At 39.5% G+C, this 15,949-nt stretch overlaps 1 protein-coding gene and 1 pseudogene across 2 annotated transcripts; one reads left to right on the top strand and one right to left on the bottom strand.

The window, feature by feature from the left end:
• Positions 1-122: 122 nt before the first annotated feature.
• On the bottom strand, positions 123-7,284 carry LOC135608544 (protein MALE DISCOVERER 2-like; annotated as a pseudogene).
• Positions 7,285-11,524: 4,240 nt separating this feature from the next.
• Positions 11,525-15,870, top strand: LOC103979733 (tubby-like F-box protein 1). Of its 2 annotated transcripts, XM_009395920.3 has the most exons (5): positions 11,525-12,139; positions 12,415-12,502; positions 14,091-14,220; positions 15,005-15,543; positions 15,690-15,870. In XM_009395920.3, exons 1-5 carry the CDS (start codon positions 11,780-11,782, stop codon positions 15,704-15,706), a joined length of 1,134 nt encoding a protein of 377 aa, XP_009394195.2. In that variant the 5' UTR covers positions 11,525-11,779; the 3' UTR covers positions 15,707-15,870. The 2 variants fall into 2 exon arrangements, with proteins under 2 accessions (XP_009394195.2, XP_009394194.2); XM_009395919.3 differs by having other exon boundaries at positions 11,526-12,139; positions 15,005-15,870.
• The last annotated feature ends 79 nt before the right edge of the window (positions 15,871-15,949 follow it).

The following is a 15,949-nucleotide window of genomic DNA, read 5'->3' as shown; positions in this document are numbered from 1 at the left end:
ACCTTCAGCAGTCGTGCAAAGATGGCTACACGTATTCAAGTTCGCAGTGAATCTGTATCGACACTCCTTGGTCTCTCGCAGGACCTACAGGAAGACCACTTGGTTCACAGTCGATTGCTATGGCTAAAGAAGCAGCAGATGGATCTTCCATGGTACAATAAAGAGAAGAAAGATAAGTGGACTGAGGTTTACATGATGATTGACTGAGCCATATACCAGATGGTGGTTGCCGCATAATTCTGCAAGGAAACAAACTACGTGTTAACTTGCTTCGACAGATACGATCTCCACCTCCGCCCACCAAAGTGGAGAAAGTTGCTGCCTCGGGTGAAATCTGTATCACATCCCTCAACTTAGAAGTAACTTCTTTCATGGTTGGCCTCTTCCTGGGATCAAGATTGATGCAATCTCGGATGACCTCGCAAATGGTTTCCAGCTCCTGATCTTTATGGGTTTTCAAAGTGGGATCGACCAAAGAGCCAACACCACCATTACCATTTAAGTACTCCACAACCTGTTGTTTCAACAGGGCAGGTATCTTAGAGCCAGTACCACGTTATCTATTCCTCTAAGAATAGAATTATTGCAGTAACACTTGTGAAAGATGGAGGAGCAAAATGAATCCATAAGGTTCTCACTGGTTTCTAGTATTGTGAGATATGTCAGCTTACCAAGTTCAGAAGGGAGACTTGTTCTTCAGAACATGGCACCTTCCCAGAAACTATTTCTAATAATAGTATCCCAAAACTGTAAACATCTTTTGCAGGATCGGCAGAAAGGGGTTCGGAGTGATCAAGGTCATCATCTCCATGTGTCTTCACGTTGGCAAAAATTTCTTTCCAAACATCAATGTCCGCAACCTGTACATATACATCAAATCATATGTAATGATCAATATATTCTTAGTTAGTTGATACGATCATAGATATCATTGACAGTAGAAGAAATGTTTTGGAACTTCGCCTTAGCAGCAAAATCCTCTGAAACAAAAATCGAGCTTGACAGCAGGTTGAGATGTGGTATGGGTGGCTTCAGCTCGTGCATGTGCTGCAGACAGTAGGCTGTCCCCATGATTATCCTCATCTAGCACTCCAATCAAGATGCTCGAATTCTTCCACTGCACAAAATTAAACATTCTATTAGTCTGTCTATCATTTATTGCTTCAAAGTCAAGCTTTCATCGAATTTGAATGCATTAATCCTTCTTACCATGAAGATGCTCATAGAGTGTACCATTGGGTGCATATTCAAAGACCATCATTCTCATAAACGGCTCATTCTCCTCACAGTAACCAAGGAGACTGACAAAGTTTTTGTGGTTCACACGAGATAATGCATCTATCTGTATGTCCAAGATGAGAAAGACATCAATGCACTGCCCTTAGGACAATGTAACATATTCAGTGTGCATAGAGTAGGCAATTTGCTACAAAAATACCAAGAATGAAAACCTTTTTTCTGAAAAGCATTTCTGAATGCCTTGACCAATAGTTTAAAGATGTGATGGTGGTGGATACAAGTGCTATCTCGACCCTACTTGATAATGTTCCCTTATAAACAGTAAATTCTGGATGACCGATGACAATGTTGCTAAAATCTTCACAAGCAGCTTCAAGCTCTGAGCCCTTCAATTTCGGTACCCCTGCATAAGTGAAAGAGAAGACATAAGCTGTGCATTCCATATGTGAACTAAGCAGAAGCACAGGCTTCCTTGCTACCAGTGCATTAGAAAAGGTAGAGTAAAAAAAATTTTCAAGGACACACTGAATAGAACATATTGTAGGTAGACAAATGCATGGTATTATTAACTATCAAGTACTACTAAAACTAACTAAAATAATAATAATATAGTGTTTAGTAAGCTATTTGGTGCTTATATATGCCTTGGAGTATGTGCATTACCTTCGATCTAAAATTATTTTACCGATAGAAGAATGCTTCCCTGTAAAGATTCTGATCTTACAATGTTAAATAACATTTTTTTCATACAAATTGTAACTTTATACAAATTATACACCTACTTATCTGCAAATAGGATCATTTGAAGTGTTTACCTAGGGTCATAGCTTCAATGAGCTGCACTACACCTTCCCATCTTTGGAGTTACAACTATTAAGTTACAAATGATATGTTAACATGAGAAGAACCTAATAATACAAATATTTTTTTCTTTTCACGCTAATCACACAAAAATTGAAACTATTAGTTATCTCTGATGAATTACTTATATCCTAAAATGTCGATCAATTATCATATCCATAATGTCCAAACATAGGTAGAATGGGATTCACCTGTTACAAATGCCTTCTGCAACTGACCACTTAGACCAGTTTTCCAAGGACCTATGTAGCCACACCCTTGCTGCGGCAAACCAAAAACATGCATGTTCCCAGGGTAAGAAGTAAAGCAGCCATTGGAAGAACAAGAATGTACATCCATGTTGCTGATTTTTTACTTGACCGAACATCATTCTCCTCAGAATTGGTCGTCTCTGTTGGTGTAGTCTCAGGATGAGATACGAATGGACTTGGGAGGGGCATAGGAGCTGGGGCTGGGATTAGCTTAGATTTGTTTCTTATCGCAGGAGATGAGCTGCTTGCAATAGGTGGAACACTGACAAATTGACTTACAGAGCCAGCACTTCCTGGAGCAGCATGTAGGTTCCTGGTTTCTTCAACCAGTCTACTGCAAGGAATATGTACATGTATGCTTGACATTAGATATGGCTCACCAAAACCAGCTACTGTCCATAAAAATTATAATTATTATTTCGTTAAAAATCTTCTTGTGGTCAAGGATATCGAGACAGTATATAATATGCACATATGGCCTACATTATTGCTTCTTTCATTCTGTCCATCCAGAATGCCTCCTTTCGATCTGAAGCTTGAAAGCAAAACTCTTCTGCAATTGAGATGATTTTAAGAATTTGTCATCAGCGAGCTAATTAGCTATTGCTAACATAAAAACACACAAAAAGAAGAAGTATTCTTACAATGGTGATATCTCAAAGATTTGTATGATTCTTCTTTTAAGCCGAAACAGAAAGGAGTTAACATTCTTCAGTTTCTGCCAACCAGTCTCCCAAAAGCTGGTATTTACATAATAGCAATAAGTGTGTGGAGTGTGGACAATGAAATCCATCCATTCAATGTATACATATTGAAACTCGTTCTGTATAAAAAATATGAGCCAGCCAAATGCAAATTTAGTGATATACACAGAAGCCAATGAATAATCTTAACAGGAAATTGTTCAAGTCCTTTGGCATGCCCAATTTCTAATAAGAAGCTGTGATTGACAAGAGCTTTACTTTCCAATAATTTGATGGAAATTTAGTTTAATTCTGGTCGTTCTTAATATGTTTCTAAAACCATTCCCAACCAGTTAAAAACATTAACTTTGCCTACAGATTGCTGATGACAGTTAGAATGTTAAAGCTAGCAATAATAAGAAAAAACAATTACACAAAAAATATTGACAACGTCTTATCACAGACTTAATTGGTCTTGCCTAAGTCCTGTAGCATTGTGACAAGACGTTGTCAATCTCTTCTACTGTTACACAAAAGATACATAAAAAATTTACCTTCGAAACTAGGATAGGCTTTGCTCATTATCTTTTATATTATCATTAACTAGTTGTCAGCTATTTTGTGCCTTATCCCTTGCTTCAACATCATCACTAGCACATGTAAGTTTGTAAGGATAAACTAATCGCTACTTTTGTTGGTTCAACTGCCTATAATATAGCCTAGCTACACTGAAGAAGGAATCTTACAAGAAGCAACACAGCCAAGGATATAGGAGGATTGAGTCTAATCGCTTGTTTTCTTACTCTAATTCTACTAGTAGAAAGTTAACAGAAAGAAATATTGAAGGTCATAACAAATCCTACAGTGCAAATTATATTCAACCTTAAGAGTCATTTACTTGGAAAAGGAGAACCGATAATACCTCCATGCTTATTAACATGCAAATTCTCATAAACATGTAGAGAAATTAATGGTGGCTTACCAATGCTTAACCTTCCTGTTTACTCGGCCCAGGTCATTAGTCATACCACAAGAAAGGTTTTGATCATGCATCAAATCAAAGTGCATTTTAGGATTTTCTATCAAAGGTGTGCTCCCTTGGAATTTGTTATGGCAAAGCAGACTGCAAAAGAAAAGGATGATTTTTAACTCGCAAAATTTTCTTAACTTTTGAGGCAAAAGTGTATTGCAATAGGAGACTCAGATGTTTGAGAGATAAAATTTCTCCAATCTCCTTCAGAATTGTACCATTTAGCATGTTATTCCTCAAGTCCAAGAGTTCCAACATGGTTAATCCTCCAATCTCCTTAGAGATGACTACAGAAAATTTGTTCCCATAAAGCACACTGCTGAAAGAAAACTAGTTACAAAAACAATGGAAGTGCACTAAACTTAGTTTGACAAAGCTATGATGACCTGAAGTTTAAATGATGATATGAGAGCCAAAAAACTTGTGTCGAAAAATGCTGTTATACATTTGATGTGAGGTTTATTTTTTGGCTACTGCATTAAACTTAGAACAAGTATTTTAAGGTCTTTATTGCATTGTCATCGTCGTCGTTGTTGTTGTTGTTGTTGCACATTAATTAGTTATGCCCAATGTACAAAGAACTGAGGTCATCCCAAGAGTTTTTAATATGAACAAACAGATTTATTGCCTTTTAATATCATTTTGTGGTCTTAGGGTTATGTCCAGGATGAGATAAATTCCATCCACAACAGGTCTATTCCTCGCAAATCTGTTATGCAAAAAAAAAAAAAAAAAAAGAGCATGTTACAATGGGAAACACATGAAAAAAAAAAAAGAAATCAGATGTCTTTGTGGAAGACTGATACCTGATATTCACAACAATGATACAAAGGTGTGGCATGTAAAATGTAAAGATGATCATATCATATCTGACAGCCAGGTGTAAACCTAGTGGTTTGTGTCCTTTTATTTTGCGAAGAAGTTCCATATCATAAGATTGTAAAGCTGCCATTAGTTAGATCACCAAATGCATTATATTGCTACAATTCCTATTTCAATACTATTGTTTTCTTTTTTTCTTTTCCTACTGAGATGCCTATGTCAACACGGCAGTGCACTAGGACATGTTGATGATACCAACAATGAATATGCCATCAACAAGATAATCCTTGCTGAAGAATGTGTCACCCTAAAAATAGAAGAAAAACATAATAAAATGCTTAGTAATTATATTTTATGGAAGATTCCTCTACGATACAAAATAAAAATAATTGATCTATCACAAATTGATTTTAATGAGAATAAAAAACAAGAGATGGCACAATCTCATGAATATTTCCTTCATTCCTGTATGCTCATTTAACAGATTTCAGTCCCTGAAAAACTTTACATGAATATTTGAATATCTCAAACTAAGTTCTATGCTTATGGAATTATGGTTCCTTCTATTCAATATTGTGTATATTTAGGCAAAGAGAAAAAACTCTCCATGAACATATATGTCAATGATAGTTAAATATGAAACTAAAATGCAACTTACAGAGCTCTCAAGTTACTGAGCTTCCCAAGTTCCAGTGTCAAAATTCCATGGAGAGACAATTCTTTTGGGCTCCTGCAAGGGTTAAGTCAATGACAAATCTCTTCCAGAAGGTATAATTGGACTGTGTCAAATTAAGGGAAAAGGTTTTATATATATATATATATATATATATATATATATATATATATATATATATATATATATATATATATGTGTGTGTGTGTGTGTGTGTGTGTGTGAGTGTGTGTGTGTGTGTGTCACAAGCTAAGCACCTTATATCAGTAAGGATTGCCTAGTAGCAGGCAGTGCTCCACCAAATTGGTTTCAACTTAATTAGTCTTTCTAAGTAATCACTTATTTAGAGCTTTACATAATCTGCCCCACCTGAGTTTTCTTGATCTTCTCTTTTATTTTCTGTATTTATTTCTTTGGATGTCATTCATCATCTTTTATAGTTTTGGATTATCTACGCAATCTCAAACCCCTTATATTACTGAAGATTGCACTTGTCGCCTAAACTAACTGGAGTGACATGAACTAGGAAAAATACTTTTTTTAAACTTTTTTTTGTTTTCTTACTGTACTGTCCTTTCTAAGGCAACTCAAGGAGAAGTTTCTAAGTCATGGTTCAGCTAATATCAGATTAATCAAAGTGCATGACAGAATACATCCAAATATATGGCAAAGTCTGCTCATGTCAGCATGAAAGGATGCAGACATCAGAGAAGCTACCTCCAAATTTTGAGATTCAATACTAGTTGGAGGCACAGTATATTTTTGCGGAAGGTTGAAAGAAAATGAAAGCTATTACATGTTTTAAGACAATTGTTGTGCAGGAGTGGTCTATCAGTCTGTCAATTGTTGGATGACATTTTTGCATCCGTTTTGATATTTCCTGCTCAAATACATCCATATTCATAAACAGATGACACTCAGTTGCGAAGAAGAACAATGCACAACAAGAGAGACACAATAAAGGGGCCAACGGTCTTACAACGTGATTACTTTACCATCGACGCAACAAACACCGGTCCATTAGCACGGGTTGTCGTCTCTGGGATTCCAATTCTGCAATGCCCCAAATGGATCAGACTCCACTCTCGAGCGGAATTCCAACAGAGCCAACCCTTCACCAGAATCCAACCTTTTTTAAGGTACCATCATCATCATCAATAACACAGTCACCAGTACATCGAGAAATTAACATGTATGTCTACCTTCGAGATTAATCGACAAGCACTCGTTGCTGATGACGTAGATCATCAGGACCACGCATAACACCTTGTGCAAATGGAACTATAACATATTCCATCGATCCGTCATTCCCCTCAAATTCGATATATGAATCCTCTTCTACAACAACCAATTTACAAGGACTCCCCCTCTTCGACCTCTCGAGGTCGAAATCGACGTACCACGATCGCTGGTTACGAACGGACACCTTCGATCAAGCCGAGAGCTCGAATCTTCAATCGGTGTCCTTCAGCTTCCGTCGCCTGCATTAGCAATCCAACCAAACTGAGAAAGAAAACCCAAAAAACTCAAAAGATTTCTCCGCTTTTGGGAGGAATCCAAAGACGATTCCACCACTATAAATCTGAGGAGTATAAAAGAGTTGAAAAAGAAAAACTAAAATAAAAAAACAGGTGCTCGCATGGATCGATGACGATCAAAAGGAGAGGCGGAGGAGGGCTTGGGGTTGTAGGTTGCGGGAGGGAGTTCGAGGAATGACGAGCTCCGTTTCCGGAGGATGTGAAGTTTGTTATTATTATTCTAATTATAGCATTATTCATTTTATTATCGATTTTATCATTAAAAATGTTAATATTAAAAACTATAATAGGAAGAAAAATGGCGAAAATAAGATTAAATAGAGGCGCGCCATGTAGAGATTACTCCTCTCCTTTTTTTTATGTACCTATGTGTACCCGTTCTGATACCCACCTTGTGATTCGTTATGGAAGAGTTGACTCCAATCACAAGTGGGGTTTCTGAACAGGTACGTAAGCTGCCGTGTCCTCCATTTGAATGCCTGGTCGAACACGTTCACTCATCATGACGCAGCTGCTTCATTTTTTTAGAATATTTAATAGGATAAAAAAGGAAAAAAAAATGAGTGTGTTCGTTCGGGTGTTTGGGGCGGTTGGGACCCACAACTTCGACGGAGCCGCGGGAATCGTTGTGCTTTACCCCTTTTCCGCGTGAGCGTGTGGGTGGCCGGTGTGTGGGCCGTGGGCCGTGGGCCCGGGCGCCGCCGTCAGTAGTGGACGCGCAAAACCCCGTGGCCCACCGTTCGTTGACGGTCCTCACGTCGTTTGCACGACTATTACAGCCGTCTGATGACATGGCGGCTACAGTTGACTTATGTGGAGGTGGAGCTCACCCTCGTGGACCCTTGTCATAGTGAAGTAGTTAACGTCATGGGTCTGTCTCGTAGAGCCAAACAAAATCCGACATCACCTGTGAGCTGCACGAGTGACGTGGTTCTTGACGGTAGCTCGAACGTGAGCATTTAAGTGGTGGTTTCACCTTGACCAGTGGATTATAGTAAGACGACTTTGATTTTGAGAGCATGAGATTACTAAATTGTTTCTAGATTCGGTAACTCATCTCGTTCACACGCGGGAATACATGTTGATAGGAAAAGCAATGACATAGGTATTAAATTGATGACTCATTCGATCGTGGATCCTCGTTCGAAATAAACATATGTGCAAGGGCTCGTGTTGCACCCTCGCGTAATCATCGATCGAAGTATGATCTTCGAGAAAGTCACATGAGTTGATCATTAATACCCAACGGCCAAGCCCACCCTGTCGACTTTCCCCTCGATTACGTTGTCGATCGCTAGCAACCCATTGGAATCAGTGATAATTACGTAAGGGCTTGCATGCTTAATCACATGGAGCATTAATCCTAAATGGTGCAATCTAACTATCCTCCCTGGCACTTAACATTGAGCCTCATCCCTTATCAATTTCAAGCATGGTCTTGCCCCGACAAACAACGTGCCCTTGATCATCTTTCTTTGATGCAGCCGTTAGAAAGACGTGTTCACTAGATGTTGATATAAATAAACCTTTGAGAATGCTAGAGGCTCCAATGAGGATAAATGGTCGATCACACTCCATCAATAAACAAGTTATAAAAGCCAATCCTCGAAGCCAAACATGAGGGCAAGGAGGCTTAATCCAAACTCTTTCGAGTTTTAAACCATCTTCATCTACTTTACTAACTTAAACATTGAAAGAGTCAGGATATTTTCCCACACCGACAGCTTGTGTAGGATCCTGACATGTCTAAAGAGCACATTAAGACAATGTATAGCACTTCTAGACAAGACAAGATGCATCTCGGGATGACCCCAAGTTTCCTTTAACAAATCAATCATGTTTCGAGACAATTGTAGGCCAATCATCGTCTCAGAAGTCCACCTATCACCTTAACTTCTCGCTCAGATCATATCCACATGACCCGCACATATTTTTCAAACGGATTCATATCTTTGGGACAAAACTAGATCGTATTGACTCTTTAAACAATGACACGAAGGCAAACACATGTCATTGTGACTTGCTCTTAATTAGGAGACTTAGCGGTGCAATGTTCTTTTCAAGATGGATCGAGAATAAATCACATGAGAAAGTTTCCTGAAAGCTTCGCGATGAAGGTGAGCCTAGTCACATCAAGTTTGTGGCGTATGAAACGAAAATCAAGTTGAAGGACAAACAATACATAAGCGAAAGACTTGTTATAGCACTTCAATAGTAGCTAATATTGTCCCGAATTGGAGGTTGCGTATGAATCATGTTCTTCTTATTGATAATAATTAAATAAAAAATTTAAGAAAAAAAAGGTTTTATCATGGACGAACAAAATCAGATCAAACAAACGAGAGCAAAGAAGACAGACGATGATAGACAATAAATTTATCATTATTATAAAATAAAATATATTATATGTTAAGAATTTTGAAAATGAGAATTGCGATAAGAAATCTGATCCTATAAAAACTATATCAATTATGTTAATATGTTTATCATCTTTGTCAATGAATTTTTGTTATCTTATATTTTAGTTATACCGCACGTGAAAGGTGATAATAAAAAAAAAAGAGATTGGATAGATGCTTGATCATATATAAATTATGTCTGAAGCATACCCACCAAAGATTCATTTATGTTATTGAAATCAAAATATTCAAAAGTTAGAGAGTTGGAACAATATAAATGTAGGCTAATACTCTTAAATGGTTAAAGCACATACATAAGCTTTTTATAGTAAATTTAGATAATCATCAAAATTAAGTAAAGTATTAATTTATGAGATGACTAAGTAAAAAAATAATTAATTCTTATATCATAAAAATATGTATCGGATAATTAAACATTATAATATGACGTGTCATGATGGATGCATCGGATCCCCGTGACACTTAATAAGACACGACATATTATAGGATTCTTTTATTAAAAATAATATAAAAATGATAAATAAATATTGTTAATATCTATTGCCTAGCGGAGAATCAGGATTCTTTTATTAAAAAATATATTAAAAAATGACCAATAAATATTGCTAGCTTCAATTGCGTAGTGGACAATAAAAAACAAAGAGTCCTGATCGATCAGTAACACTGACCACCATGTCATAAATGTTAGTCTTATCCTCCACACGTCGTAGCTGTGGGTGTCCTTGTCTTTCTGTGGGCTCTGAAACGTTTGGTGATGATGATGTTCGAGTGGTTCAGTCCCTTCCGATCGATGAGACCACATCAATTATTTAGAGCCATGTGCACAACCTTTTCATGTTCCTGTAGCACTAAGGATGGCTGAGAGTTCTATCCTGGTCCTTCAATTCGGCAGACATGCTACGTGCGGTTCATGTCTTCACTTATCATTTTGCTTATCTAATAAAACCAGGTCCCGAGTCCTTGGTTGCTCGCACAGTATCAAACGGACAAAGTCCTTTAACATGCATCGACTCCATAATGGAGATTGCATTATCCGAAACCTAGGCAAGCTGCAGAGTCTTGGCCACCGAGGTGGGAGTCCTTGTCTGTGGATGCCCCATCATTTTGATGATGCCCTCGTGACTTGCGTCTCTTTAGGACAAGGAGAGCATACGTGTCTCTATATTGCCAATGGAAGGCTACTCATGCATCCAACAAGGGACGGCCATGGAGAACGACTAATCAACAGGCCCATGCATGCATTCCTTACTGCGTACGTACACCTGCCTGCCTTCCCATGCATTGTTCCACCGGAGAACGGGGTGTCGGAGGTATTGTGCCACTCCCTCCTTTCGAGACCACAGGCATTCGACACGTCTCTGAAACATGTGCTATGAATGCGACCCATGAATCCTTGGCCGTGCTCGTGAGGTGTTATTGGCAGAGTCGGAGAGAGGTCAGCGAGAAGATATGACCACCTAATCCTTCAGATCGAGCAGATAATAACGCGAGTCGGTTGATGGAGTTACTTAAAACTATCGATCCGAACCGGCTGAGCGCATTCGATTCACCACATCGATCGATCGTGTCTACCACTGACAGCAGTCGGGTTCGGGCTCGGGGTCTTAAACTGGGCCCGCTTTTGTGTCCAATAGTAGATCGAAACCTGTGTTGGAATATATACCGTCAGCTCCAAACCAATACCAGTCCGCGTACGCATCGTTGACAAACCGTACTACTGTTCCAGTCGCGTACAACGATCGGGGGTAGATACGTAATTTACCAGATATGTTTCGGATAAGGAGGTGACAGCAATAAAGAAAAGCCCGGATATCGCGTACCCTTTCGCTCACCTTACTCGTATTTTCACGTAGATGTGGACCCAAGTCCTCCGGTCGCAAAGATTGATGCGTAGGAGGAGAACTTTGTGGCGGACTTAAAGGGACAGTGGAATCATCTCCTGTACTGGATTGCTGGTGGTCCCGCATGGACCCGCTGCGTCACCGATGCGGTCGCGAGCCGACGGAGAAGGCGGCCATTCCACATCTCTCCACCCGTCGGCGTCCCCGTTTCTCCTCCTCCTTTGCCACCCCCCACCCCCCTAACCAAACCCTCGTCGTCCTCCGATGGATTCCAATTAAATTTGATGCTCTTTCGAACGAATAAAGTTGCAAGCAAAATTACGATAAAGCCCCTCCCTTTGGAAGAAAGGGTAAAAAGGTCGCCCTTTCGTCCCCCTCGCTTGGTTCCTTGTGAGATCTCGGAGGAGGAGGAGGAGGAGAGATGTCGCTGCGAAGGGCGATTCTGTCGAGGGTCTCGTCGTCGTCCATTAGCTTCTTAGGAGAGTCCAGGAGCTCGGCGCGCCGGGAGAGGAGCGATGTGGAGGAGATAGAGGGCGGAGGTAGGGATGGGGTGGTGGCAGCGGCAGGAGAGGAGGAGGAGGCGGGTCGGTGGGCGCGGATGCTACCGGAGCTGATCGCAGAGATCGTGCGGCGGGTGGAGGCAGGCGGGGAGCGCTGGCCGCTGCGGAAGGACGTGGTGTCCTGCGCTTGCGTCTGTCGGAGGTGGAGGGAAGTGACGAGAGGAGTCGTCCGGCCCCCGCTCGAGACCGGAAAGATCACCTTCCCTTCTTCCCTCAAGGAGGTGACTCTCTTAACCGTGGAGGATTTTGTTCCCCTCTTCCTTGTAGATACTAGATCTCGCAGGAGACGCAAGAAAACTTAGATTTTTTGGCTTGCTTATTACCGAGCATATCGACAACTTGAGATTTTGATTACTTTTTGGTGACTTCGAATTTGTTTTCTTGACTTCTCTTTGATCTTCGCTCCCTTTGGCTGCTTATTATTGGATTTTCTGTTCTGAAAACTGTTTATAGAGAGTGACAGTCGATTGATTGTGAAATCTCATGGTAATTGCAGCCAGGGCCAGCGGATACTCCGATCCAGTGCTATATTAAAAGGAACAAGAAGAATTCGACCTTCTATCTGTATCTCGGGTTGTCCCAAAGTAAGTAAATGATAAGATGATTATGATGTTCTTCCCGCTGATGTATATTGTTAACTATTTTCACTTGCTTTGGTGTACAATTTTTGTTTGCTTGATTTCATAATATGCTTTTGGTAGTAGGGAATATGACTTGAAAATCTTCAACTGAATCAGAGTAAAAGGACGTAATGGAACACAGGAAGTGGCCACTGATCTATCTGTTCCTAAATGTCCACATTTTCAATTTTTCAGTGAAACAACTGAATGCGTTTGCCTTCTTTTTGCCAAAATGGACCATATTCTGAGTTAAAATGGCTAAATGTTTATCCAAAAGGGATGGTATTTGAAGTATTCTCTGGTATGTAATGTGGATACCCTGGTACAGGATCATCTCTTGTCCTCCTGAGGAAAGCATTTCATTAAGTTCACCTGTTTTTTTATTTCCCATATATATATATATATAATTTACATCACTGCAGCTGTTTCACTTTAAAACTTTCTGACCATGGATTTATTTTCATGTCAATTCATGTTAGAATGCAGCTCAGAAAGTGCTTTTAGAAGCTGAAAGATAAAATTTTGTCAATGTTATACTAAGACATAATGAATGCCAAATAAGTAGTAACACCCCAAACAACAGTATAAGAAACAAAGGTGATGAACATTCATAAACCTTTTTGCAGATTGCTCATAAGTTTGAGGATTTTAAATTTGATAGCTTCCAAGATAAGAAAATTTAAACCAAAAGATGAGGACATGATTGATTGAACTCCTCATTGAAAAAGCAAGTAATCCTTCCTAATTTTGGTTATTCTACATCCAAATCGGGGCTGCAAAATTTTATATACAAAAACAGAGAGAGAAAAAGAGGATTCACTCCGACAACACATTTTTTACATATTCTTGTAAGGAAAAAAGTATTCAATATAAATGGTGACCTATTTGAAAATCTTGCATTTATTTGCCTATCGGTAATGATTCATAATGCTTGACTATCAACCATATCATTTGGTTAATGGCATTTACCCTATTGCTATCGATCCCTCTGATATATGGTTAAGGACTTGTGTTCTGATGTCTAGAATTTGTAGGCATTGACTTGAGGGTGGAAATATATATTTAGCCCCCAAGACCTATGAAGAAGTTGCTTTGTGGGTGGTATTGTTTTGTTGGGCAAGAAAGCAGAATCCTTGGTCTGATTAGATCAGAGCTTTCGGTTGGAGTTGATGGCTATTAAAAATCTATCTACCCAATCCTATATATAAGCTAACAAGGATATCCAATTATGCTGTTTCTATTAGGCAGATTATCAGTTATGCTGTTATTGCTACTGCATCAACTATAATCACTCTTGTAAATGGCCCAACTGAATTGGATCATTTACATATGTTGGAGGAAGGTATCAGTTTGGTGAGTACACATGTGAGAAGTCATCATTAGCATTTTATATGTCTGTTAATGGTAAGAAAGGATTATCATGAAGGATGGCATGATACAGCAAAATCAGGTAGTTTTATGCAAGTAGGTGCCACGATTCCTCAGTTATCTTGAATTTGAAGTCTCTAATTAGTTATTTAAACAGCTTATCTATCTGGGTTTGTTTTTGCAGCATTTACCGATAAAGGAAAGTTCCTTCTAGCAGCTCGTCGGTTTAGGCATGGTGCTCTCACTGAGTACATCATCTCTCTTGACGTTGATGGCCTGTCTCAAGGAAGCAATGCATATGTGGGAAAGTTGAGGTAAGTCTTTCGTTTCTGCTGCCTTTTGTTCACTTGAATGGTCTTGCATGGTTGATGTTCTCACCTCTGCAATTATCTGTTCTGCTTGAGTCCATTAACTACTTTTGTATTTTCCTGCAAATTCAGAGGGAGTTTAACCTTCTGATATTCTATTGTCCTGAAATAGAAGCATTTTATATAGATTGGACTATGCATGTTATTAGCCTATTCTTGTAAGTGCATGAACATGGGCAGATAATTGTGTTATGGTGGTATCTGTACCATGAACATAATTATTCAAATTTCAAAATAGGCTCTTGAATTTCTTAGCATAGGTAGATTGACAATAAGCTTGTTATTGTTCTGTGGGTGTATGTATATATGTATTTATATGACATGCTTCTAAACCTTATATAACCTTAATCTTCTACGATGAATAGATATAAACTTTATAGTTTTCTCCTAAGCTCAATGTTCTATTGTGTTTGCCTAGTATGTTCTTCAGTGTAAGTTGAAGAGAATTCACTCCGTGTGTGGATGCAAAAGAAACATGCTTCTTTTTTTTTCTTTTGATAGGAGAGGAGCTCGGACCACTGTTGCTTGTATGCTTCATGTCCCGACTCCCATAGCCTTTCTGCTTTCTGAAGTGAAGAAGTTTACTAGATCTTAAACTAAATTTACAGGAAAATTAAATCTCTTCTTTCTAAAGAAGTGCATGCTTTCTGAGTTGCCCCAATATTTCAAGCTCATAGCACCAAGATGTGATGTCATCAACCTGAGCATGTTGCCCAAATATTCTTTGCAGATCTGACTTCTTGGGTACAAATTTTACCATCTACGATAGCCGGCCACCATATGGTGGTGCCAAGGCATCAAGCAGCCGAGCAAGCAGGCGATTTGCGAGCAAGCAAATCAGCCCACAGGTCCCTGCTGGTAACTTTGAGATCGGACAAATCTCCTATAAATTCAACCTCCTCAAATCGAGAGGGCCAAGAAGGATGCACTGCACTCTACAGTGTCCCACGGCACTAGACAGCACAGAGGAGAATCCACTGAAGTCAAAGGCGCATAGTGCTGGGACATCTGTAGTTCTTAGGAACAAGGCTCCTCGGTGGCATGAGCACCTGCAGTGCTGGTGCTTGAATTTTCATGGTCGTGTTACGGTGGCCTCAGTGAAGAACTTTCAGCTGGTGGCAACCGCAGATGCCAATCATCCGTCAGGAATCGGGGATGGGGAGACGGTGCTGCTGCAGTTTGGTAAGGTCGGGGATGACATGTTCACCGTGGATTACCGCCAACCACTCTCAGCCTTCCAGGCCTTCGCCATCTGCCTCACCAGCTTTGGTACAAAATTTGCCTGTGAATAGCAACCTTCCTAGACTTTCTATGCTGCAATATGTTGCCTTGTAGTTGTAGGGACTTGATATCTTTAGTCTATTTATTGTCTCTCTGGGTTGAGGAAATGTTGTTTGTGTTATCCTTTCATTCAGGGAATGGTCTTTGCTAGCTGCCGAGCTGCTTCTCCTCGATGGCTTACGAACAAGATTATTGTTTCCGACTCTTTAACAAGTGTATTAATGATCAAATCTTCTGAGTATATGTGTTTTGTAATCTGAACCTTGTTTGTATTGTTCTTTATTGAATGTACTATGGAAGAGAGCCGGAAGTTCACACTTGGTGTGCTGAAGGAGTTGGTCTAATTTGATGGTGTGGTACGTGTGGGGTTAGTTATAGTTAACTATGATTAATA

This window comes from Musa acuminata, chromosome BXJ2-3 (genome assembly GCF_036884655.1).
Source record: "Musa acuminata AAA Group cultivar baxijiao chromosome BXJ2-3, Cavendish_Baxijiao_AAA, whole genome shotgun sequence".
In the NCBI taxonomy this organism is placed as follows: domain Eukaryota; kingdom Viridiplantae; phylum Streptophyta; class Magnoliopsida; order Zingiberales; family Musaceae; genus Musa; species Musa acuminata.
Note: the sequence above shows the minus strand (reverse complement) of the source record. Positions and strands in the feature narration are given on the sequence as shown.